The sequence below is a fragment of the Penicillium malachiteum genome (assembly GCF_028827825.1).
Source record: "Penicillium malachiteum strain IBT 17515 chromosome Unknown utg000004l:1.0-4883003.0:1.0-4884900.0, whole genome shotgun sequence".
Lineage (NCBI taxonomy): Eukaryota > Fungi > Ascomycota > Eurotiomycetes > Eurotiales > Aspergillaceae > Penicillium > Penicillium malachiteum.
The window spans coordinates 63622-87130 of record NW_026643097.1 but is presented as its reverse complement, the minus strand read 5'-3'; the positions used below and the strand labels follow the sequence as shown (position 1 = coordinate 87130).

The 23509-nt window shown below is 47.5% G+C and overlaps 10 protein-coding genes across 10 annotated transcripts; 3 read left to right on the top strand and 7 right to left on the bottom strand.

The window, feature by feature from the left end:
* Positions 1-1917: 1917 nt before the first annotated feature.
* On the top strand, positions 1918-3890 carry N7483_008174 (GMC family oxidoreductase; the record flags this gene model as incomplete). The annotated part of the gene is made up of 3 exons (XM_057091601.1): positions 1918-2032; positions 2111-3394; positions 3457-3890. The coding sequence occupies 3 exons, from the start codon at positions 1918-1920 to the stop codon at positions 3888-3890; spliced, it is 1833 nt and encodes a 610-aa protein (XP_056942775.1).
* A 223-nt stretch (positions 3891-4113) lies between these two features.
* Positions 4114-5039, bottom strand: N7483_008173 (translin family protein; the record flags this gene model as incomplete). The annotated part of the gene is made up of 2 exons (XM_057091600.1): positions 4114-4771; positions 4852-5039. The coding sequence occupies 2 exons, from the start codon at positions 5037-5039 to the stop codon at positions 4114-4116; spliced, it is 846 nt and encodes a 281-aa protein (XP_056942774.1).
* A 248-nt stretch (positions 5040-5287) lies between these two features.
* Positions 5288-6471, bottom strand: N7483_008172 (zinc-dependent alcohol dehydrogenase; the record flags this gene model as incomplete). The annotated part of the gene is made up of 3 exons (XM_057091599.1): positions 5288-5475; positions 5542-6269; positions 6329-6471. The coding sequence occupies 3 exons, from the start codon at positions 6469-6471 to the stop codon at positions 5288-5290; spliced, it is 1059 nt and encodes a 352-aa protein (XP_056942773.1).
* Positions 6472-6954: 483 nt separating this feature from the next.
* Positions 6955-9190, bottom strand: N7483_008171 (carnitine O-acetyltransferase CAT2; the record flags this gene model as incomplete). The annotated part of the gene is made up of 4 exons (XM_057091598.1): positions 6955-7087; positions 7155-8817; positions 8980-9025; positions 9110-9190. The coding sequence occupies 4 exons, from the start codon at positions 9188-9190 to the stop codon at positions 6955-6957; spliced, it is 1923 nt and encodes a 640-aa protein (XP_056942772.1).
* A 774-nt stretch (positions 9191-9964) lies between these two features.
* On the bottom strand, positions 9965-12457 carry N7483_008170 (threonine/serine exporter family protein; the record flags this gene model as incomplete). The annotated part of the gene is made up of 1 exon (XM_057091597.1): positions 9965-12457. One exon carries the CDS (start codon positions 12455-12457, stop codon positions 9965-9967), a length of 2493 nt encoding a protein of 830 aa, XP_056942771.1.
* A 1576-nt stretch (positions 12458-14033) lies between these two features.
* Positions 14034-14760, bottom strand: N7483_008169 (uncharacterized protein; the record flags this gene model as incomplete). Its single annotated transcript, XM_057091596.1, has 2 exons — positions 14034-14358; positions 14423-14760. 2 exons carry the CDS (start codon positions 14758-14760, stop codon positions 14034-14036), a joined length of 663 nt encoding a protein of 220 aa, XP_056942770.1.
* Positions 14761-14803: 43 nt separating this feature from the next.
* On the bottom strand, positions 14804-16783 carry N7483_008168 (uncharacterized protein; the record flags this gene model as incomplete). The annotated part of the gene is made up of 2 exons (XM_057091595.1): positions 14804-16484; positions 16563-16783. The coding sequence occupies 2 exons, from the start codon at positions 16781-16783 to the stop codon at positions 14804-14806; spliced, it is 1902 nt and encodes a 633-aa protein (XP_056942769.1).
* A 969-nt stretch (positions 16784-17752) lies between these two features.
* N7483_008167 (synembryn) lies at positions 17753-19468 on the bottom strand (the record flags this gene model as incomplete). The annotated part of the gene is made up of 6 exons (XM_057091594.1): positions 17753-18694; positions 18753-18872; positions 18931-19089; positions 19147-19223; positions 19299-19373; positions 19438-19468. 6 exons carry the CDS (start codon positions 19466-19468, stop codon positions 17753-17755), a joined length of 1404 nt encoding a protein of 467 aa, XP_056942768.1.
* An 824-nt stretch (positions 19469-20292) lies between these two features.
* N7483_008166 (carnitine:acyl carnitine antiporter) lies at positions 20293-21559 on the top strand (the record flags this gene model as incomplete). The annotated part of the gene is made up of 5 exons (XM_057091593.1): positions 20293-20541; positions 20611-20659; positions 20737-20753; positions 20831-21444; positions 21508-21559. 5 exons carry the CDS (start codon positions 20293-20295, stop codon positions 21557-21559), a joined length of 981 nt encoding a protein of 326 aa, XP_056942767.1.
* Positions 21560-22118: 559 nt separating this feature from the next.
* Positions 22119-23474, top strand: N7483_008165 (phosphotransferase family protein; the record flags this gene model as incomplete). Its single annotated transcript, XM_057091592.1, has 3 exons — positions 22119-22217; positions 22340-22635; positions 22775-23474. The coding sequence occupies 3 exons, from the start codon at positions 22119-22121 to the stop codon at positions 23472-23474; spliced, it is 1095 nt and encodes a 364-aa protein (XP_056942766.1).
* Between the last annotated feature and the right edge of the window lie 35 nt (positions 23475-23509).

The window sequence follows — 23509 nt, the reverse complement described above, 5'->3', positions numbered from 1 at the left end:
ATTCCAGCAACAACTGAACGGACACTTGGAAAATATCGACTTTTGATTCTTGATGGTCATGGGAGCCATTTAACTCCCCAATTTGACCAGACTTGCAAAGAGAATAATATTATTCCAATTTGCATGCCAGCCCATTCTTCACATCTCCATCAACCACTTGATGTTGGATGTTTTGCGCCTCTTAAATGTGCATATGGTCGGCTTGTTGAGAATCAAATGCGGCTTGGTTTTAACCATATCGATAAATTTGATTTTCTTGAAGCCTACCCAATCGCTCGTAAAGAGGCTTTTCAAACCCAAACCATTCAAAACAGCTTTGCAGCAACTGGTTTAGTACCATTCAACCCAGATCGAGTACTTTCTAAGTTGAATATTCTTCTTCGAACACCTACACGCCCAGGTAGCCGCCCTACCAGTCGATCAAGCCAATTTTCACCCAAGACACCCCAGAACCTTATTCAGCTTCAACGGCAAGCTAGTTTAATCAAAGCTCTTCTAAAACAACGTTCAAGAAGCCCTCCAAGTCCACTGAAACAGCAGATAGACCAAGTTCTAAAAGCCTGTGAAATTCAGATGCATTCGACAGCTTTATTGGAGGTTGAAATACGTAAATTACGTGCCGTCCATGAGAAGCAGAAGCAGAAGCGCCAACGGTCTACTAGGCAGATACCTAATGAGGGTGGAATGACGGTTCAAGAGGGCCAGGAAGCTATACAGCGTGCTATACAGGTGGTTGAAACATCAGTTGCCCCTCCCGTACCGCGGCCCAGGGCACCTGTTTTATCACCTCAGCGAGCTAGGAGAAAGCTGCCGACGTGCCGAAAGTGTGGAAATGAAGGACATAGATCAGATCATTGTGATATTTAGATAAATATTTTAATAAATTGGCGTTATGGTGGTAAATTTTATGATTAAAACTATAGGTAGGCGGTAGGTGGCCCGCTCGCTTGGGAATCACGTTACTCTTACGGACCTTTGTACATATGTGACTTCTAATTTAAAAGTTCCAAAAGGTTTACTACTGTCCACGGGTAGTACATACTGGACTTTTCCAAACAGGATTCTCCTCATTCAGCGATCACCGCTTTCCAACCTTGGAAGATTAATGGGGACATTCAGGCTCAGGCTCGGTGACCTCGGGAGTGGTTTGCAATATGGAATTCGTTGTCGGTTATCTCCCCGACTGAAATCTTCTTCAGATTTTGAATCACAATGAGCTGGACACCATGTACAGTACTGAAATTCACTACCAGGGTAGAATTCGAAAACAGGAAGTACGGAGTAGACATACAGTCAGTGTCAGTCACACACACGCTTTGTTTCTCGGTCACTTAACCAAGACTACGCTAATTCCTATCAAGTTAGTTATAAAGCGCCCTGCTGTCAGTAGTCAGCATTTAATTGGCCTATATCACGCCTTGATCCACCTTTGGGTCATCTTCTAATGCTTCGTTTTATGGAGTAATCTGCGGAGTACAAATTGTGAACATTGAACTATGAAACTGATTATTTTGATAGGTCTTGCTATAGGTTCATAGAAAGATACTCGTCGTTGTTCAATCAACGCTCTATTTCGCCCCCATTATCAGGGTGTACGTGGCCCCCTGGTCTTGTTTAACCCCCTCTTATCCGATGGGGGGGCGAAAGTGTGGGGAAAAGACAACATTGAAAGTAGTCCAGAGCTTCAGTTTATAACTATCGGACCAGGTAGCCCCGCGTAGACTTGGTCCGAGGTCCGTAGATAGCACGCGTCTTGGGGTTCTTCCTTCCTTCCTTCCCCCATGCCACCGTCACACACAGTTCGTTCCCTCAGCAATAACACAGATCACCGCCGCATCTCGCTCAAAAACTCCAACCATTTTGATCGGTAGTCTATTGTTCAACTTGAAGAAGTCTGAATTTACTTCTTTTTTTCTCATGACTCACAACCCGTTACTTGAGCCGCAACATTACGCGACCCCCCAGTCCAAGTCAGACGGACCACCTGCCACATACCATGCCGCGCAACGCACTCTTAAAGGTTATGACTACGGTTCGTGCCTCCAAGTCCTTAATATTATCATACTCTTCAGCTTATATACTGTTTGGCCAATTGCTAATCCTGGTATAGTGATTGTGGGAGCGGGCGCAGCAGGATGTGTCCTTGCCAGCAAGCTTTCCGAAGACAAAGACACTTCCGTCCTTCTCCTTGAAGCAGGAGCTGACAGTGCCAATGTACTTCAGGCGAAGGTTCCGCTCATGTCTACACAGATGTTCCACAGTGAATATGACTGGGCCTACTTTACAACTGAGCAACCTAATCTTGGATCCCGTCAGATTTACTGGCCTCGTGGGCGCATAATGGGAGGCTCAACATCAATGAATACTATGATGTATCATCATGCCTCCTCATCAGACTACGATGAATGGGTATCCGTTCATGGATGTAAAGGCTGGGGATACGATGATCTTTCTCCATACTTTCGTCGTATGGAGAAATTTACTCCTAACCCGGCACGACCTGCGATAAATACCGAACATCGTGGATCCGATGGCATGTGGGATACTGGCTACTCTTACGTGACTGAGATTGCTGAAAAAGCCTTTCTCCCCTCTTGCGAGGCTGTGGGCATTCCCATTAACCCAGATATCAACACGAAAGACGGCACACTTGGTGCAACTCTCATTCAAAGCAATATTGACCAAAAAGGGCAACGGGCCTCGATGTCAACGGCGTTCCTCGCACCAGAGGTGCTAAAGCGACCTAATCTCCATGTTGCATGCCATGCCCATGTAACCAAAGTGCTTTTCGACACTATTACAACAGAAGCCCCTACTGCAATTGGCGTTCAATTGAAGAAGACTCGCGATGGCGAGTTCTTTAATGTTCATGCACGCCGAGAAGTCATTCTCTCTGGTGGCTCCGTCAACACTCCGCAGACCCTATTGCTGAGTGGTGTTGGTCCTGCTGATGAGCTGACTAGCCTTGGAATACCGGTTGTTCGAGACAACAGCGCAGTGGGGAAAAACTTGAAAGACCACCTCACCACACTGCCAATTATTTGCAAAGCCAACCCTTTGTATACGTTGGATTATCTCAAGACCCCTATGAAAGCCCTGCCTGCCCTCCTTCAATGGAAACTGTTTGGGACTGGACCGCTGACCCACAATGTTGGCGAAAGCGCTGCGTTTATCCGATCAGCGGATTTTGAATTCCCGGAATCATCAATTGGGCACCCAGTGGATGTCACATCAGGACCTAAGGGCCCTGACCTCGAGTTACTTGCCGTCCCACTGATGTATGGTGATGGAGTGGCCCCTGATGGTGGAGGCGCTATCACCACAGGCGCGATTCATCTTCGCCCACTAAGTACAGGAACTATTACTCTTAAGAGTAGAGATGCATTTGAGCCACGTAAATAAGACCCATGAAGACCCGTGTTTAGCTCCACAGCTAACAGATCAACCTCTACGCAGCAATCATCGATCCGAAGTATCTATCAGACGAGTCTAACAACGATTTGAAAGCTGCCGTGGCGGGTACACGAGTTGCGCTCAGGGTAAGCCGAGCTGCACCTTTCCAAAAGTATCTGGAGCCAGTGCCTGTGAACGACGACCCGACGTCGTTCTGGTGGCCTTACTCTTGCAGCGATATTGAGAAAGTCAAGGATGAGGATATTATCCGCAACATCAAGGAAAAAGCATTCACTCTTTACCACCCCGTGGGCACGGCACGCATGGGTCCAGATCCAGCTACCAGTGTTGTCGACTTGCAATGCAAAGTCCACGGAGTCAAGGGACTCAGAGTCATGGACGCAAGTGTGTTCCCAGAACAGATTAGTGGGCACACAAGTGCTCCTGTTGGTGCTTTGGCATTCAAGCTTAGTGAGATGATTCGAGAGGGAAACTAGGAAAGGAGTTTCTCGTACACTCTGTGGACTCAGTCTACCCTTTACATATTTACTAGTGCTAGTTGGAATTGAAATATTAGTATTCAAATCATCAGATTATCATCATCATGGCTGTAGATTGCTACATAGTAGTCAACCTAGCAAAAAGATCCATCTCTTGATGGTCAGGATTCATATTATTCAATCTGGTAAGACGACTAGCTCCTCAGATAATTTTTTGAGCTCAATGGATCTCCATCTCAACTCCCGCTGATAGATCCGGCATCCATCCACTAGGCCGCTCACTACCACGTACAAGAATACCGTATGCCGCGCGCTCCACCTTTTCCACACTATTTTGCATCACCTCCACCTTTTTCACAAGATCTCGTAACATGTTTGACCGCCGCGGGACACTCAGCGCCTCAAATTCAGCGCGCATGGTTCTTAGATCAACCACAATTCCCGACTGCGTATCAGAAAGATAGGGAAGTTTCTTGGTGCCATCTGTAGATCCATCCGCCTCGGAAGCTTGCTTTTGTGTGGCATTTCCAGAGCTCAACGCCATAACAGCAAATCGCATCATCTCTCCTGTCAGATCGAATAGACCCATCAAGTAGTCTTCCTCTGTGAGTAGGATCTCGTTTGGAAGCCGGGCCTGTGATTCACCGAGGGAGATTAATTGTTGCGTGCGAAGGTAATGGTCGAATGAAATCGCTTCAATGAACTCTTGAACTCCGCCACTTATTTGGCGCTGATAACGCCAAGAGTTGATGCCTGTAACATCGGGAATGATGGAGGTGAAGAGGGCATGGATTTGGTCGAGGCGGACTTGGTTTTCTTGGGCGATCTTGGGAGGGAGGGGTGTGCTGATTGTGCGGACTCGCTGGAGAGCGAAGATGCTGAAGGATATGGTGTTAGATTAAATACAGGTGAGGAAAGTAGAGGATTTGGTTATTCCCCCTCGAGATAGTAAACTTACATCTTTTTACTGAGCGCGGTGATGTCGCGGCTTGCTTTGATCACTCGTTCACGTCGGTCATGGTGCTCATCCAGCTCGTTGCGAAAAGTTTCGAAGATTGAGAGAATTGATCCCGCTGATTCGGACTCCATGATGATATCTGAGTTGTTTGCCAAAGGCTCGCCTTGCCAAGATCTTTTGGTTCCCATTGAGAAGGTTGAGGGTGGTGATTGTGGTGAAATGCAAGTTTGCGCGGCGAATAAGTCTCATCGTCTTATGACTCTTATCGTTATCGCTGATGGTGAGTACTGAGAGCTATCCGAGGCTCTAACCTTTGGAACCATACAGCAATTGAGAAAGGGCGCTCTACTTTTTTACTGAAGGAGAAATGAATTTGAATAAATTTTATAATTAAATAGAAATTATACCCAGAAAGCATTTAAAGTGAAATGGCTGGTCAATTAGCTGGAATCCTCACTACTGCCCGACCTATAATTTCATCTTTGATAAGTTGATCGATGAGTCGAGGGACTTCAGGGAAGTCAAATACTTCGACTGCCGGTGTAATGACTCCATCTGAAGCAAGTTGCAGCAAATCTTGCAATTGAGCTTCCGTTCCAACCGATGAGCCCTTGATCGTGAGTCCTGTGAAAGTTAGTCACTACTTGAACCACTTTGGAATGTCGCGTCTTTTGATCATTCAGTTCTCACCTCGAGCGGCACACAGAGTTGCAGAGACAGGAATATCCATTTGATTAGGTGGTAATCCCACGCAAACAATTGTTGCCATGTTTCGAACTACCAATGGTGCCATCTGTAAGGCCTCCTTAGTTCCGGGGACGACTATAGTTGCGTGAGCGCCTTCTCCCGTCAATTTCAACACTTGAGCTGCAACATCTTCGGTTTTGAAATCCAGAAAGACTTCGGCCCCAGATTCTAGACTCAGTTTTCTCTTATCCTCCCCGCTGTCAATCGCAATGACTCGAAGCTTCTTGACGCGGGCAGCAATCTGCACACCAAGATGACCCAGTCCTCCACCGGATCCAGAGATCACAATCCAATCGCCAGGGTGAAGCTCCGTGTCCAAATGTTTAAGAGCACCCATCATGGTGAGGCCAGCACATAGAAGTGGTGCTGCAGTCTCATCGCTGAGTCCTTCTGGAATCCTCGTGATGAAACGGGCATCCGCAATAGCATATTGCTGTAAAGTGCCAGGAACATGTCGGCTAGTATTCACTTGATTGGGGCAGTTATGATGAAAGCCCCTTTTACAGAGAGAGCAATTAGAGCAGGCATTGTAGAGCCATTTGACTCCTACACGCTGACCTAGTAAAGATGGGGAAACATTTGCACCAGTCTTCACTACTGTCCCTACACCTTCATGGCCGATGATTGATTGATATGAACTCCAAGCTAGAACAGCTCGAACTTCAGAGTGACTGGTCAGTGTCAGCATCAAGAAATAAGTTCTCTGAATGGTTTCAAAATGTTGTCTTACCAAAGACCCGTGCATGTGAGCTTGACGAGGATCTCCTCGGGGCCTGGAGTCCCTACCGGAACATCGTCATGAAGCTGGATCTTGAAATTGTCACCGGGTTCTTGCACCACTGCAGCTTGCTGTTGATTGGGAATGGAGGTCATTTTTTTTCTTTCAAAGAGTAGAATATGCTCTACAAAAGAAGAAGAAGTTGATCTTTTATTCTGGGCAAGAGAGTGCAGATGACTAACGTTTGAACCTTTCGAAATACCGAAATCTAAAGCCGCATCACGGTTATGGTGATCTATAGCCGAGCCCCGCCAACATTAATAATGCATACATGGACGAGTGCAGCCTGAGGTTTATTCGAAAATCTTCTCTACAAATCTGGACATTTGAATATGCACATGTGAAGCTCAAGCACCCTCATGTTTAAACAACAGTTTCGATTATGATCCAAGTTGAATAATGAGGACACTCACAGCACTCGAGAAGGGGAGAGCTTTTATGATAGTAGATAATAACATTCAAGTTGTATATAGAAAGACTGTACAAATAGATTCATCTATTGAAGGCGCTCAGAATAAAGATCTCAAATCTCATACGAAGAATCGAAGTGGTAAAGGGAAAACCAAAATACAGGAGTCCTACAGCTTGGCCTTCTCGCTCTGGGCAGCCAGGTCAGGCATAAGGACATCGCGCAGCTCAGAAGCAGCCTCATTCAAGAAGTAGCTCATACGGTGGGCACCAAGACGCTTGCAGACAATGTTGAAGTTGAGGCTAGACGAAAATTAGCATTAATTCATTCCAGAAGATAAAAAGGTGTTTCGAAGAGAGCAAAACATACCTGTTCTCGTTGATCATGTAGGCAATACCGAATCCATCATCAATGACCTGGCTCCATCCGTAGCCATTGAAGTATTCCGAGCTCAACTGGGAAGAGGAAATGTACCAAGAACCGGAGTAGGCATAGGCAGGATCCTCATAGATGGCAGGAAGCTTCTCACCAGGCTGAAGAAGCTTCTTCAGACCGAAAAGGTGACGGTCAACGCCGTGACCGTCACTGGCCTCAAGGGTGTACTTGGTGTGCTGGGAAAGTGCAGTACGGAAGAGCTTGACAACCTCCTCACGGGGCACGGTGTGATCGTGGAATGCCTTGCAAAAGGCGACACTCTCGTTGGATACAGTACGAGTGGTCTCAGTACGGCCTTCTTGGAACTTACGAGTGGAGGCAGACTCGTAGGTGGGTCGGTTCTTGCCATACATCTTGAAGTAGGCAAGCTGGATGACCATTTGAACATAGGCATCGGGGCTGCATTTGAACTTCTTGATCAGACCCTTACCATAGCCCTGGAAGGCCTGTACAACCAGCTCATGGGAGGCGATCTGTTTGCGGTGGTACTGGGCCGCAATATCGATGGCCTCGTGAGCCTCCTCGTTCAAGTGGAAGGTGATAGGCTTGGGGTCAGGCAGCTGTGAACGCACAGACTTGGCAGATAAGTCGATGCGCTTATTTACAATAAGATTGTTGACATGGTCGTTCAAACGGTGAGTTGGAGTACCATCCATCATACTGTGCTCACCCATGAAACCGGCAGTACCGTTTTCGTTGATAATGAATTGCAAGGGCTTATCAAACCAGCGATTGGCTCCATCTCCATGCCAGTATTGGTGAGCGCGCTCTTCCAGAGTCACAGGCTTCGCATCATCCAAGCAAATGATGAAACCGGCAGATTCGATATCCTTCAAAGCCTGCTCATTGGCCGGGTCGGCAGCGACAAGCTTCTTACGAGCAGCGGTCCAGTGATCACGGTCTGCCACAGTCAGCGCTCCAATTGGGGGAGCAGGCTGAGCAGTCTCGATGATATGCTTGAATTGCTGCTCCAGCTCTGATACATTCAAGGCCTGCCCATCCACAACCAACGGCACCTTGAAGAAGTTGTTCTTGCGAGCGACCACAATGTGGTGGTTTTCCGTAGCGGAAAACTTGCGGGGGAAGTCCTCGCCATCCGCAGGGATACGGCAACAGTTGAACATGTACTGGTAAGAGCTCATGGCCATGGGCTGGCCGCGCATGTACTCCGGCTCGAGTGAGCCGTCATCGACCTGCTTCTTGAACTCCAAGGCCGCGGTAGTGATAGCGGCCGCACGCTTGGCCGGGTCTCGACGTTCACGGTCATCACGGTAGGAGTAGAAGTAGGAGACGTAGGGAATGACAGGATCCCGATAGGCAAGGTAGGCGGCCTGGTTCCACCATTCGGCGAGCCAATTGTTGATCTTGGGATTGGACGCGCGCTCCAGCAATCGCTTCTGCAGGGGTTCACCTTCACCACCGGGACGAATGAAGGCCTCGACTGCCTTTCTTGTGCGTTCGTACTCTGCCTCGGAGACTAAGGGGTGAACAGACTTCAAGTAGCGGCGGCCTGTCTCCTCGAGGGATGGGACGGGAAGACGGGGCAGAGAGTCCTCAAAACGGAGCATTTTGCCCTTTGAGACATCCTCTTTGTATCCTGTTTCACAAATTTCATTCTATTAGCCTTACTTCGGGAAGAGAGACGGATCTTGTCGCCGTGCTGGCGGGCGTGTGGGATTGCGGGTACAAATAGCTAGGGCAGAGTGAACCATGACGACATCTTCCCCACAATGAGCACATGTGAAGGACTCGGACTCACCCTCGGGGACTGAAGAGGCCTTTCGTCTAGGAGCCATAGCAAGTGTCTGGGATATCGAGTTAGTTCAATCCAGCAATTTGTCTTATGAACTTCGCCTTTGCGAGTAGGGATTCGGAGATGGCCGTCTTACCGAGCGGGCGAGTAGTTGTGTCGGAGGGAGCCGATGCCTTGACAAGGTGGAGAGACGGCTTCGAGCAGAAGCAGCAAACATCCCTCAAATGCTAAATGAGAAGATAGAATTGGAGGAAGAAGACTCAAGAAGGGAACAAAGTTGTATCGTTTGGAGTTGGAGAACCAAATACCTTTAAAGGTGATGAGCCTCGGCTGCCAGTGAGACCGAATGCGCTGTTTGCCCGCGGATAGGGGTGACGCTTGTATTACCCGTGGGGATGGTATTTAACCAATCAAGACACTTTAATTCCGTACAGACGGCCCACACTTTAGTAATTTATACCGGAACATGAGCCTCGGCTGTTTTTGGGGGGGAGTTTTGTATACAGTATGGGGGAAAAGGTACAAATGAAGTACAGTCACAAGGATTAATGAATCTGAGATGAAAGACGGAAAAATGGAAGTACTAACCTTGGAACCTATCAAGTAGAAATAAGTCATGGGTTGTATAAGAACATCTAGTATGATGACACCTACGGGTGAATGGAAGCACTGCACCCTGACGCTTAGGCTGGCATGTGCAGCATCACCTGGAGCACTTGAGCTATCAGTGGAGTCGACTTCATCTTGAACTTGAATTTTGAATGATACATACTACAAATCTGAGTCTTCCATTATACATATGAGTACATGCCACATCTACAGTCACCGACTGCCGTCAGGCGTACACAGGCATACGAGTAGTAGAGCACTTGAAAGGAATGGTATTTTCATGTTCCTCCACGTCAGAGTAATCATTATGAACACAAATGCCATATTCGGCAGCAATGATAGCTTTCAAAAGCGTGTACGGATGCTCATAGGTATCATGGGTTTAGAAACTAAACAGTCCACTCCTCCGCTTTCCATACGGATAAACGATCAAAGCCGCGATGAATAGCCCAATGGTGATCCCGATCGCGACTTGAATCATGCCAAATCCCAAAGTGAAGACAGATGAATTGGAGAGTCCAGCACCAGGAGTAGTACTCGGGGAAGAATGAGAGGATACATTTTGACGAATCTCGTCTGCCGACTGTACACCTGTGATCAATGATCCAGTAGCAGCAAGTCCCGAGGGAACAAGAATAAAGATCCCTGGCAAGATAGCTGTAGCCGCATGTCCGTGCCAAAATCGACTGTAAAGGTTTCCCATAATGCCTACGGTGAACGCACCAACTGTATTGGCCACTTGCGAATTCGATCCCAGTCTCTTGGTGCTGAAGTAGTTGGTGGTATAACCCGACATTGCAATGATAGTCATTGGTGGGAGCTGCTTCCATTTGCCTTGATTGATGATCAGAAGCCACACAGTCATGATGCTCACAAAAGGAAATCGAGCAACATATGGGTTTGGAAATGCCCCCGTCTTTGGGCAAGTAAGGTCTGATACTGCTCCTTTGTCCAAAAGACCATAGATAGTGGTACCGACGGTGATTCCGTACCCAATGAACAGAGAGAAGATAATGGCATATACCATTCGGATAGAACCAGCGATGATTTGATGGGATTGTAGTTCCAGACTGCTACAGAGTACCAAGAACCCGGGTAGAATCAATGCAATGGATGCCTGAGCGATGGCTGAAAAACAAAATAAATATTGTCTTTTCCCATCGGTGACTGATTGAGGAATGCTTCCAAAGGCACGGGCGAGGAAGGATGTCAGCACCGTCGAGGTCACTTCGAATACATTTGAATAAAGAACCGATCGAGGTGCTGCCAGATGCTGCATAGCACCCACAAGTAATCCATTGATGAAAATGATTGGCATATCGATGGGTCGGGCGTTGAACGCAAAGGGTCCCACAGTTGCAGTTGCGAGTCCATATACAAGTACCACAATGAACTTGTTATAGCGAGGCTTCTTCTTCATCACGTCGTCTAGCTCCTGAACTGCTTCTTCAATGCCAATCACATCGTGAATCACATTTTTGTAGATCAGATGGGTATCTGATAGTCGTGCCAGATCTACCCCTTGTGCAACTCGCACAAGCTTCACTTCGGTCGTTCTTGTCGACGGGTCATCAAACGACATAATCATACATCCTGGGAGGTATAGGAACTGGCTGTCAACTTCGAGCACCTTAGCTGTCATTTGCATGTACTCTTCCAGTCGATGTGTTGGAGCTCCAAAGGTCATTAATGCTCGACAGAGTTGCATGATGTATCGTTGGCGACAAATAATCTCCGCTATGTGGATTGTCACTCGAATTTCGTCTTCAAGTCGGACCTTGCGATCAGATTGCTTTCCACGACGTTTTGAAGCAGCCGACATTACCTCGCTTGTGACTGGTGTACTCGCTCCACTCATGCTGCCCGATGCTCCGACCAACGTGGACGTCGATGTGTTGGGTGGCTTTTTGTACCATTTCGGTTTATCTTTTTTTGATGTTGTCCCAGAACTCGTTGAGGTTGCTGCACTAGATGTAGACTCTATGGATGACTGGCTTGGAGTCCTGGAGGCGCTGCCTTGTCCCTGAGGACCCTGAAGTTTGATCAACTGAGATAGGACTCCGCCACCTCCGGATCGATATCGCAGTCCTGATTCAATGCTCGATTCATCCTCACTTCCTACAAATTCGTTACCGGTATGGGGATAGGGTCTGCCGCGGGTTTTGCGTCGCTTGGCAGAGTGATCCTGTGTCAAGTCGCGCACGAGTCGGTGGGCCTCGGAACTACTTGTTGCGTGGTGCTGACGCTTTTGCTCATAAGTCTTGTGCTTATCGTCTGTCACGTCGGACAGTGGCGGTTCACTGCCGGTGGCCCAGTCTGCTTGGTACATACCAGACCCCAGATCATCGCCTCCATGTGTAGGGCGTCCCATTCGCTCACCCCAAACCCGTGCCCTCTGCTTGAATGTCGCAGTTGCAGAGCGAAGTCGAGTCTTTGCGCTGCTGAAGTTGAGGGTATCCGGAATGGCTCTCATATTATTGTCTTGCTCTGAGGTTTGTTCTTGAGTCTTTTCATCGGGTGCCACGCCATCTTCTTGGGAGGGTTGTGATTGATTCCCCAGGGGCGTATCGGCAATATCTGCCGATTCATGAGCGTAAGGTCTTGAAGGAACATGAGGCTGGTCTTCTTTCTGAAACTTCTCCCACTTGGCATGTATATCATCTTTCGATGATTGCCGAGGTACATCGCGCGAGAAGTTGGTGGTTGATCGGAAATGAACCCTAGGTGTGTCGGACTCCTTTTCCTGGCCATTATCTCCTGATTCGCTGGCATCATTACTTCTGTGATCACTTCCCGTTGTTCTGATAGATCTGGCGGCCTCGTTCTTATCACTTCTGACTGATGAGGCATTACTACTACTCTCGGGAGTAGACATCAGAGCTATAATATCTTGTCGGGCTTCCGAATCGCCTCTGCCACGATGTTATGGACAGTTACGATAGATCCCTAGCTGTCACCCATCATCAGTCCTCAAGAAGGTCAACGGAGTTGTATTGAGTCTTCACGTACTGCGAGCTGTCGGAACATTGAAGTCAGATATCTTGCAAGGATGACTGTGATACGACACGGCGAAGTTGAAACCCTCAAGAACGATGAGGTAGTGGCGTGGAATCCAAGTTGGATCCTTCAAAATCTGCATGTGGCCATTTTTGATCGCTTTAATGAGCTCATCAACGCCCCTCGGCATAGACTTCAAGTATATAGTTACCATAGTTACCTATGTACCAAAAAGACACGGAAAGCGCCTAACTTTTCCGAAATGCTCAGTCATGAACCACTGTTGACTCCGATGACGGAATTGTTGTCCGACCAATTCTTATGAGCTTCAAATATAAAATTCGATTAGTCTAAATTCCCAGATTGCGTAATGCCTACATAGATACGTACACTGTCACCTTTCAAAGGCTTTTTAGAGGCTCGCTCTCCGTGTACCGAGGGGCAAAATCGAGATCTACCGCATATGATATGAGTCAACTTGAACTTGAACCTTGGAAGTTATCTCTCACTCTGGATAGTACACTCTTCCCGAGGTCTACTAGTACAGATCAGACCAGCCAGGCAGCCTCCTGTATTTTCAAGTTGCAGTTCCATTGATCCTGTCTATATCCAACATAACATTTGAAGGCGTAACCATTCTCCCTTATCCGGGATGTGGTGGAACAAAAACTTAACCAACACAAGTCCTGGGTTTCCCGAATTGGAGAACTTGAAAATGGTACCAACTGAAACCAGACCGTACTCCGCACGAATACGGGCCGTAAGACCAAGGGAACAGGAAAAACAAAAGTAGTGGGGACTAATGTAGTTGTATTTTTTGCTATGCGGATGGGGAGAGAAAGAAACTAAGTGTGTTAGCAACTCATACTTGGCCGTAACAAAATCGACAAAAATAATAGGTAAGGTGCCCACACCTCAACTCTTGCCAATCCGAGGCAAGTCCAGAGATCGCACAGATGTATGTCTCCATATCATCGCGACGACTTCGATGCACTCGCCATATAGCAAATCAACCGGTGCTTCGCCAAATCGATAGTCGACCATGACTCGGAGCACGGTGTCTCGCCTTAGCTTCAATAATAACCAAGTTACACTGCAGCGTCCCTTCTGCGCCAACCCAGATTAAAGAAGGCAGAGAAAAGGTAGTGAAACGGAGCAGGCGTTGAAATGCGAGTCGTGGGTTGCGTGAGTCACAGCTGCCCCTCTAAGCTCGCCGAACCTCGAGAGCGGGCGTTGAGTAGAGATGATAACAGTGATGACCCTTTAAACGTGCTGAGCAATGGTTAGGCAATTTTTGATTTCGATTCTCTTCACTGACATACATAATTGCGATCTCAAACGAAGAACCTAAGTGTGGAATTAAAAAGGTGTAGGAATTGGAATCTCGAAGGAAAAGAAAAAAAAAAGACGCTAAAACAAAAAGAGGCCGAGAATTATTTCTTGCAAAAGAAGCTTCAAGTCCGCGGTCGGCGAAGTTTGTCCAGGGTTCCGTTGTGCTGAACGTCACCCATGTCACTGTCACTATCGGAATCACTAGAAGATAGCTCGTAGATCGTTCGTGTCTTCGGGGGTGGCGTCGGAACTCGTTGCGGTAAACGATCTCTTTCCAACCTTGCTGCCAATTCGGCCTTTTTTTCTCTGAGCATAGCCTGCAACCTGGTTTCGGTCTTCGGAGGATCTCGCGAGGGTGAGGATTGCTGAGTAGAAGGGAGGGTACGGGGCAAGGATAATGCGGTCACCTTGCTTGCACTGCTGGTAGGGCCTGGGGGCGGCGGCATGCTATTTATCATGTATTAATGGCTGTCAATGGATTTGGGGATAAATATGGATAAAAAAAACTCACCATAAGACTGGGTCAGGTTCGGAGTCATCGTCATCTTCTGAAGAGGAGTCCTCCTCAGAGGACGACGAAGATGAAGAGCTTTCCCGATTTGACTCGACTTCCTTAGACTTGTCACCAGGGGAAGTAGTGTGTTGAGTGGCCATGCTCTTTTCCCGGCGCGCTGCCAACTTAGCCCTTTCCTCGGCTACACGAACCCTCAATGTTCTATGGTCGCTCTTAGAACGGACTTGCGCAGGCAAGTGTGACTGTTCAGAAGGACTTGCACGAGGCGACGGCGATGCATTCGCCTTTCTTGGTCCGCTGGCAGAGTTTTGAGACGGTGGCGGGCTACGTATCATTTATTAATGGCTGTCAGGGTATTTGGGAATAAATAGGATAAACTTACAAGACATGATCAGGCTCGGAGTCATCGTCATCTTGTTCAGAAGAAGAAGCCGAAGAAGAGCTGTCTTGGTCCTCATTTTCAGACTCGGACAGTACATAATTCGCCTTCTCGCTGATAATAGCAGCCTCGGATGTAGGATTGACAGATGCAAGTTCCTGCATCAATTGACGTTCTTCTTCTGCGAAGAAACTGCGCTCTTCTGGTGCCTCTTGTGGCTTTGCCGGTTCCTGCTCTGCGAGCCTTTGTGTTGTATCATCCGCCTCAGTCATATCTTGGTCCTCCTCTTGATCATTAATATTTTTCTGGACTGCATCATTTGCATCCGGTGTCTTTTCATTATCCGAATCAAGATGTAGCTCGACCACATTCACGGGTTCCATTTGATCTTGTGGGCCTTGAATTTCAGTGACCAAGTGAACCGGTTCTGGCGTGGTCTCTACGGGATTGTGTGATTCTCCGTCAACAATCTGCTGATCAACTTCCACATTGGACTCGCTCTGGCTGTATTCTTCATGGTCTTCAGACAGGGGCAATGTTGGTGACTCATCGAAAAGCATTTTCTTGGCCTCTTTGAATCTGCCCAAAAGTTCATCAAGCTTCTTTTGACTGTGAGATTTCACATAGTGGCTCCGTTTGGATCGCTTCAATTGATTATCAATTTGGCAAATCTCGTTGACCAATGATAGCAGTGACTTATTTATCCTGGGATCGTTCTGCATCGTCGTAGCATCCTCAAGAAGATCTAGTCTCTCCTGTGCGCGCGCTTGCAATTCTTGGATCTTGTCAGCGGAGATGGTGCTGGGGAAAGTGACGGGTCCCTGCTGGCTAGGAGTAATGGAGTTCTGGCTTGATGCGAGAGAGGAGCGGGGAGGCTTTTGGGTCATAGGACTGTCACTAAAAGTTACATGCCGGTCCTGGGTATGTCTTTTATCCCTTGGGGTCTGCGATAGCGTGGTTGAGAGAACAGGGAGCGGAGGCGGAGATGACCCAGAAACATGAGTGTTGAAATCGGTAGAAGGAATGTTGGTCAGAGATCCACGTCTTCTGGCTTTCGGGCTGGTGGATGGATCTAACCCTAGCCCATTGCCGTGTGGCGGCCTAGTGTAAGATAGTTTCGGGTTTGGTCTTGCGAAGGTTGGAATGCGTGGGGGTCTCTGCAATGGTCCTCGTTGCTGTTGAGGTGGTGGTGTTGTATTTCTGGCTGAATGAACGACAGGCCCCAGGCGTGGTTCCTTGGGTGGTCTGTTGCTCTCTGTGCTATCAAGTGTGCGCTTCCGGGATTGAGCTGTAACGGAGGCATATGAACTTGTCGGCGGATTGGAATAATCATTTGAGATATTCATAGGTAAAGTTGGAGTTCCCGATGTCAAATCAAATCGTTGCGCGGGGAATGATGGACTATCATATGATTCGTGGGGCTCTTCGGAAATCGGGGAGAATATGGGGGATTGTCTTCGACCGCGAGACCCAACAGGTCCATCAAAATCTTGCACCACCGAAGGGAATCGCGTGGGGGCATGAGTAGCGGTTTTCTGTATCACGCGTACAATTCCCGACTGGTCAAATCCATCTGTCTCAGCCTTCCCTCGGTTGATGAATACATCGGCAACAGATAGTTTGATGTCAAGATCGCTGTGAGGCATGCTATCATCGAGGAGTTTCTTGATAGCCAGGGGCCTAAAGATTCAATAATAAAAGAGTTAGCTATATCAATCCATTGAGATACTCGCTTGCTATCTTCTCAACGTCACTCACTCAGAACCGGGACGTAGTTTGCTCCATTTTTCCTTGATCAGCCAAGCAAGATCATGCAGGGAGTAAGCTTCTGGCTTTTCGACGAGGAGGAGAAACCCCACAAAACTCTGCTTGTCATCGTCATTCTCTATGGTCCGCAACACAGATTGGGCAGAGCCTTCGAGTTGGCTCGGGGCTTGCTCTCGAGGGAAAACGCGAACATGCAGGCGGAGCAAAACCATTTTGCGAGAGACGCGTAAGATGACGTTCAAATGTTGACAATGGAGGATCGCGTAGGTATGGTGTACGTAGGTATGGCGTAAAGCGAATTGATAAGGGAGCAACTGATATCGCAGCCCTGAGGCAACTTCCAATGTTGAATGTAGAATTCTGGAGTTGAGGAAGAGAGATCGAGTTATGAAGTGCCTGAAAATACAGGCCACACTTCTTGGGGTTGACACGTCAAAACGGGACGACGTGTATGGGAGGAGTAAGGAGTAAGGAGTAAGAACATTTAAAGATAATTAGTACAGGAGATGACCAAACTCCTATATAGGTGATAGAAGGAAAAAGAAAATATAGATATCATTTAACTCTCCAGATGTCACTTCCAAGTTGGCTACCTCTTGCTTTGCTATGTCTCACTTAATCTATCTCCCACTTTAGCTTCATATATGATATTCAGTTTTGCCAGGAGGTGAGGCAGGCAAAATTCATCATAGGAAAATCATGATGGAGTTCAAGTGTTCAAGCTTGACCGCGTGACCGTTCTAGTAGGCCCCCGAAATAGATAGACACGTAGTAAACAACCCTGGAGTATATGTACTAGTAGTAATATTTTCTTAAGATTAACCTTGGAATATCTCAGGCTACTATAGTACCACCTCCATACTACCTTCCCACTTGTGCAGCATACTAGCACTCAACTCGAATTTGCCTGGTGGACTGAAACACGACATCCGAGTCCGCGTTTACAATCATGCAAGTGTATGTCAGTAAATAGAATCGAATGAACAAATCCAGATGATTTCTTCTCTTGTGAGTGCACTGCGACAGTAAAAAATCTTTTGTATGATTAACATCCATGGATTGAACAAAAGTTCTCAATTTGAAACATTTGAACTTGCAGGGTATCAAAATCAGGCTGGACCTGTTCTAAACGTGATAATATTAATCCAGGAGCAAAAAGTAATGGTAGAAACTTGAAATATTCAATCGCTATCAGCATCATCTGGCAATTCTTCAAATCTTCCCTCATGAAGGGCCTGGGTGACTGGATTCTCGACATTCAGGAGACCAGTTGCCTTTGCCCTCTCGAAAAGAACAAAGAGTCTTTCTGCCTCTCTCTCTTTCTCTTCCATAGTCATGGGATGGCCTGAATCTGCAGGCTCTGCTGTCCATCGCTGACCCGTAATCGGATTGATGTTAGGATCCAGGCCATTATCACTATTTGCAGAAGCTTCACTAGTAAGTTGTGGAACCTCCAAGCCTCGAGATGCTAGGAACCCAGCCGCGTAGCCATATCCGATTTTCCTGGTCAGGTTCTCTGGGTCTTTGCCAGCAAGAGCGAACATGAGCTCTGAGATTCCAGTCTTCAAATTCGGGTAAGGGGTTGTCAACAGCTTTAGAAGTCGAGATGCAAGGGTACCGGAGCGTCCTATCGGCTGGCTGCGATCGCTGTCTTCGGGCAGAAGTCGGGCTTGCATATGTTGGCGTTGTTCATCGGGAGCAAGCTCGCATATGATGATCAATGAATGTAACAAAGGAACAACCTTCTCCTCAAGTTCTGCAGGCCGGTATGAGGACTCAGCTCCATCAAGTATATCGATCAATCTATCCACGTTGCAATTCAAATCGAATAAGGGAAACAGCGGGTTGTGTTCAAAAAACTTCTTTTCCTTTTCCTCCATGTCGAGAACAGAGAGCGCGTTGATCAGATAGCCGATTAGACCTTCTAGAGGTTTCGCCGGGATTTCGATGCGACTGATAATCTTCAGGATATGAGGGATTGATGCCGAGAACTTAGAACCGAGGCCAAAGAGTTTGGATACGTTGAAGACCAGTTTGAGGGTATCTGTGAGAGCCAGTTCATCCATATGGGATAACGGCTGTCTTCCGGTTTTAGGAAATTGGTCCGCATGTCGGTTGAGTTGCTATATCAATGAGTCAGAACGACTGGAGGGATTAACACGCCATTGTAGAAGTCCTTACATAAGTAACGTTGTCTCCAAGTGAATGATTCTTGATGAGATCTTCAAAGTCCATGGTGGTGTCATAGGTTGACAAGAACAAGATTCGACTAGCAACCATCTCATCTTCAGAGTTATCCGCCTGGGCATTTATGATCAGTTATTTATGGGGCAATCCAAGAAATGACGAAATTGGATACCTTGAGCTTCTTACTCAGTTCACCTCCAAACCCTGTATCAACAAAGACTTGACGCATTTTCGCATCAAGAAGTAGGGCATTTGCGACACATCGCAGGGCAGCGCGACAGATATCAGGGGTTTCTCCCTCTATGCCATATCTCACGAGCAGCCCAATCCCCTATAGAAATATCAGATCGTCGGCTCGTCACCCCGTAGCCTGATTGACCCATCGTACCTTGCTGCAGTATATCGGACCGGCATCGACGGGGTTTGTGCCATATTGTCGGAGTTGGAGGAGAGTCTGAACCTTTTCTGTATGCAAAATAAACCCTCCCGTCAGCATCACGTTGCTACCAAGCGTTCCTCTCTATCAATGGTGCCACTCACTATCTGGTGTTAATTGCTTATTTTGCAGGTCATTCTCGAGTGAATCCAGTAACTTTGTTACTTCCTGCAGCTTGGCTAGTATATAGTTCATGAGCGAGTTGAGCTTAGGGAATACGTTCTTCCGGGGTCATCAACATACCTGTACCGTGCACTTGGCGGAGAGCCATCATGCCAACGCAGTGGGAAACCGAGATAGAGGTGTCGAAAGGGGATTCACAAAAAAAATCAGGCAAAGGTAATCTTTCGAGATATCAAACCATACGGAATGAGTGCGCAGACGTGAAGCGAGGAAAACAGGTGGACGCGGGGACTTCGAAGATTTCGTCATGAAGTGGACACTCCACTCAAGCTCCCGCATTGGCACAGGCCACACAGCTCCAGGGGGAAAACACACTACATGTATGTCATCCAGATCTAGTTCTTATTACTAGTATTTTCTTCAAAAAAAAAATATTAAAATAAATAAATAAAATCAATTGTGCTCCCCAGTATTCTGGATTTTTTACCTGTTTCTATGTCCTCATGTGCAGCGTCTTATTCTACCACCAAGCACTTCCAAGGTTGAGGGGCTATGTGGAACCTTGGAAATATGGATGTCTCTCTCCTTATGAGAGATTAAATCCTTGTAATACCTCCTTGCCTTGCACAAAATGATTGACTTACAAAGAGCTACTTCTAATTGATACTCAACAATGTCAACATATGCCGAAGTTGTTCTCCGCGGATCGCATGTTTCTCCGCGCCGAGCCGAGGCTCAAGTTGTCCGGGGCATCGGGGAATCTGTGATCGTCCTTTAAACTGGTTTTCTTTTCTGATGCTCGTGTGATTTTGCGATCTTTTATGATCTTTACAATCTTTGTTCTCTGTTTCTAGAGTCGTGTTTCTTCTACCTTGCTCCGTGTCCTTTCAGCAATATCCCATCCCCCCTCCCATCGGATCCCTTTGGTTTTCCTTCTCCCCGGATTCCTTTTCCCCACTTTGACCGCATCACATCATGTCCACCTCCACTTCTCCGCCGGAGCAGCTCAAGGATGAGGTCAAGGCTGTTGAGGCCAAGGCCGTGAACCAGACTGTTGCACAGCTGCGCTCGCTAGCAGCAGGTGCTGCAGGTGGTCTCTGCGCGGTCGTTGTTGGCCACCCCTTCGACCTGGTCAAAGTTCGACTCCAAACCGCGGAGAAGGGCATTTACTCCGGCGCCATGGATGTGGTGCGAAAGACTATTGCCCGCGAGGGTTTGGCTCGGGTATGAGAGCTCTGAAATGTGCATGCTTGCACGCAATTACTGGTGAACTAACGTCCGATGGGGCTACAGGGTCTATATGCGGGTGTATCTGCCCCGCTTGTGGGTGTGACTCCAATGTGTAAGTTGCCCTAAAGTTTCAACGGCCTCGATGGTGATACCTGTGGAATGAACTTTTTTTGACTAATGCCGACTTAGTTGCTGTGAGCTTTTGGGTATGTCCATTAACTCATTCAATTTTCTCTGAACTCGATTCGCTCGAATGCACGATGATCTCCTAACACCCTCCTAGGGTTATGACGTGGGCAAGACCCTTGTGAATACCTATTCAACCGTTCCGGTAAAGAACGACACCCCACAATATTCTATTGCACAAATCTCCGCGGCCGGTTTCTTCTCCGCCATCCCTATGACTCTGATTACAGCGCCATTCGAGCGGGTCAAGGTCCTCCTACAGATCCAGGGACAAAACCCTCCTCCTCCCGGGGAAAAGCCGAAGTACTCCGGCGGCATGGATGTTGTGCGTCAACTGTACAAGGAGGGTGGTATCCGCAGTGTATTTCGAGGCAGTGCAATGACCTTGGCCCGTGATGGACCCGGCTCAGCTGCCTACTTTGCCGCTTATGAATATATCAAGCGGTCGCTCACCCCTAAGGATTCCGAGGGCAATGTGACGGGTGATCTCTCATTATCCGCAGTCGTGGCGGCTGGCGGTGCTGCCGGTATTGCGATGTGGATTCCTGTCTTCCCAGTTGATACTATCAAGTCTCGACTACAGAGTGCCCCGGGCAAACCCACAATCGGTGGCACGATCCGCACAATATACGCCAGTGGTGGTGTCAAGGCCTTTTTCCCTGGCTTTGGACCGGCCCTGTGTCGTGCTGTGCCCGCTAATGCGGCCACTTTGTAAGATCTTCCATCTCCAATTCGTTCGGTATTATACATTGCAACTAACGATGCATATTTTAGTCTGGGCGTGGAGCTTGCTCACAAGTTCATGAAGAAGTTCTTCGATGATTAAATGGGCTTTATAGACAATTTCTTTCACTTTTCATTTTTTTTCAATTTCCCCCAACATGTGTGTAAATATGCAACATTTGAGATGTCTTGTTTAGTTTATACAGCGTCGATTCTTAAGACGGGACAGAAGGTCAGGAATCTCACATCATATGTGCAGGATAGTAGTTTTCCGCATCCACGGGTGCTCCAATGGTGCTTTAGATCAGCTTCTCCAATATGCTCCATATTTATTCTAGAAGAAATCATACTATTTCCGTTTTCCCAAATCCTTCTCCAATTCCATTAGTAACATTCACTTCCCCCTTTTTTGTGCCGTGGGAATCTCCAGATCGGTCCTTTGTCCTTTGTCCTTTGAACTGTGTTTGATCTGTTTGATCTGTTTGCATTGTAGCTCTCCCCGCTAATTTGGGCCGAGGTTCCCCGGCTGTTCCAAGTTCCAACTCTCAATGATATGAACCTCGCTTTTTTATATATCCCTTGATCTTGTTCCAAGTTACGATTTCAGTCGTTCATTACTATTACTTTTATCTTGTCTCCAATAAAAAGGAAATTCAACAATTATGGCTGGAGTCGTGCGCCAGCCTATAGATATCCCTTCATTGGAACGATATGTTGACCTGAATGTACCCGCCCTGAAAACGCCACTCGATGTGAAACAGGTATGTTCATCAATACTGCGCACCAACAACCAACCTTTGAATGAAGGGGAAGACTTTGGAGAAGATACAACTTGAAGTGAATCAAGATATGGACCCCATGTCAATAACTAACGTCTATGTAGTTTGGTTTCGGCCAATCGAATCCCACCTACCAACTCACTACTGCAGATAGTAGTAAGGTCGTGCTGCGGAAAAAGCCTCCGGGAAAACTACTCTCAAAGACAGCGCATCGAGTGGAACGAGAATATCAAATTATCAAGGCATTGGGAAATACCGATGTTCCAGTTCCCAAGGTTCTTTGTCTGTGTGAGGACAACGATGTGATCGGGACCCCATTCTATATCATGGAATTTCTAGATGGTCGCCATTTTACAGACCCATCAATGCCAGGTGTGAGCGCCGAGGAAAGAAATGCCCTGTATGTTGAAACCAAGACCTTTGCTGGAGATTACACATTGAATGGATATGGACAACCATGAGAGATGAGGGAAAGAAATATGCATGGACTGGGAGCTGATCCAATCCAACTTGAATAAACAACTAATCGTATGATTTAGGTGGAAAGATGCGGTGCAAACACTGGCCAAATTTCACTCAGTAGTACCCCAATCAGTAGGCCTAGAGAAATTTGGCAAGCCAACCAATTTCTTCGATCGCCAAATTGAAACCTTCAATACCATTTCCAAGGCCCAGGCCGCCGTCGTTGATGCCGATACAAAGGAACCTGTCGGTGATCTCCCTTACTTCGACAATATGGTTCGCTTCTTTGCTCAGAAGACAACACAGCCCTATGACCGCAGTACCCTCGTCCATGGTGACTACAAGATCGACAATCTGATCTTCCACAAGACAGAACCCCGTGTGATAGGAATTTTGGACTGGGAAATGGCAACAATTGGGCATCCGCTCTCGGATTTTTGTAATCTGAGTAGTCCATGGATTCTCGAAGGAGCGGATTCTCCACTGGAACGATTCCAGAGCGGTCAGGTTCCCGGGTTACCCACGCGTGAGGATTGCGTCCGTTGGTATAGTGAGGTTTCTGGGTATGACCCGACGGGGGATATTCCCTGGGGAGACGCTTTTTTTGCGTTTCGAGGGTCCGTCATCATGCAGGGTATCGCGGCTCGGTTCGCAGGGCGTCAGGCTAGTAGTGCACGAGCGGGAGAGTATGCGAAACGGGCTAAACCCTTTGCTCTAGGCGCCTGGGAACGCGTACAGCAAGTGCAGCGTGCAACGCAGCAGAAGGGCAAGTTGTAGATAGGATACAGTCCTTCTCAGAGCAAATTGACTTT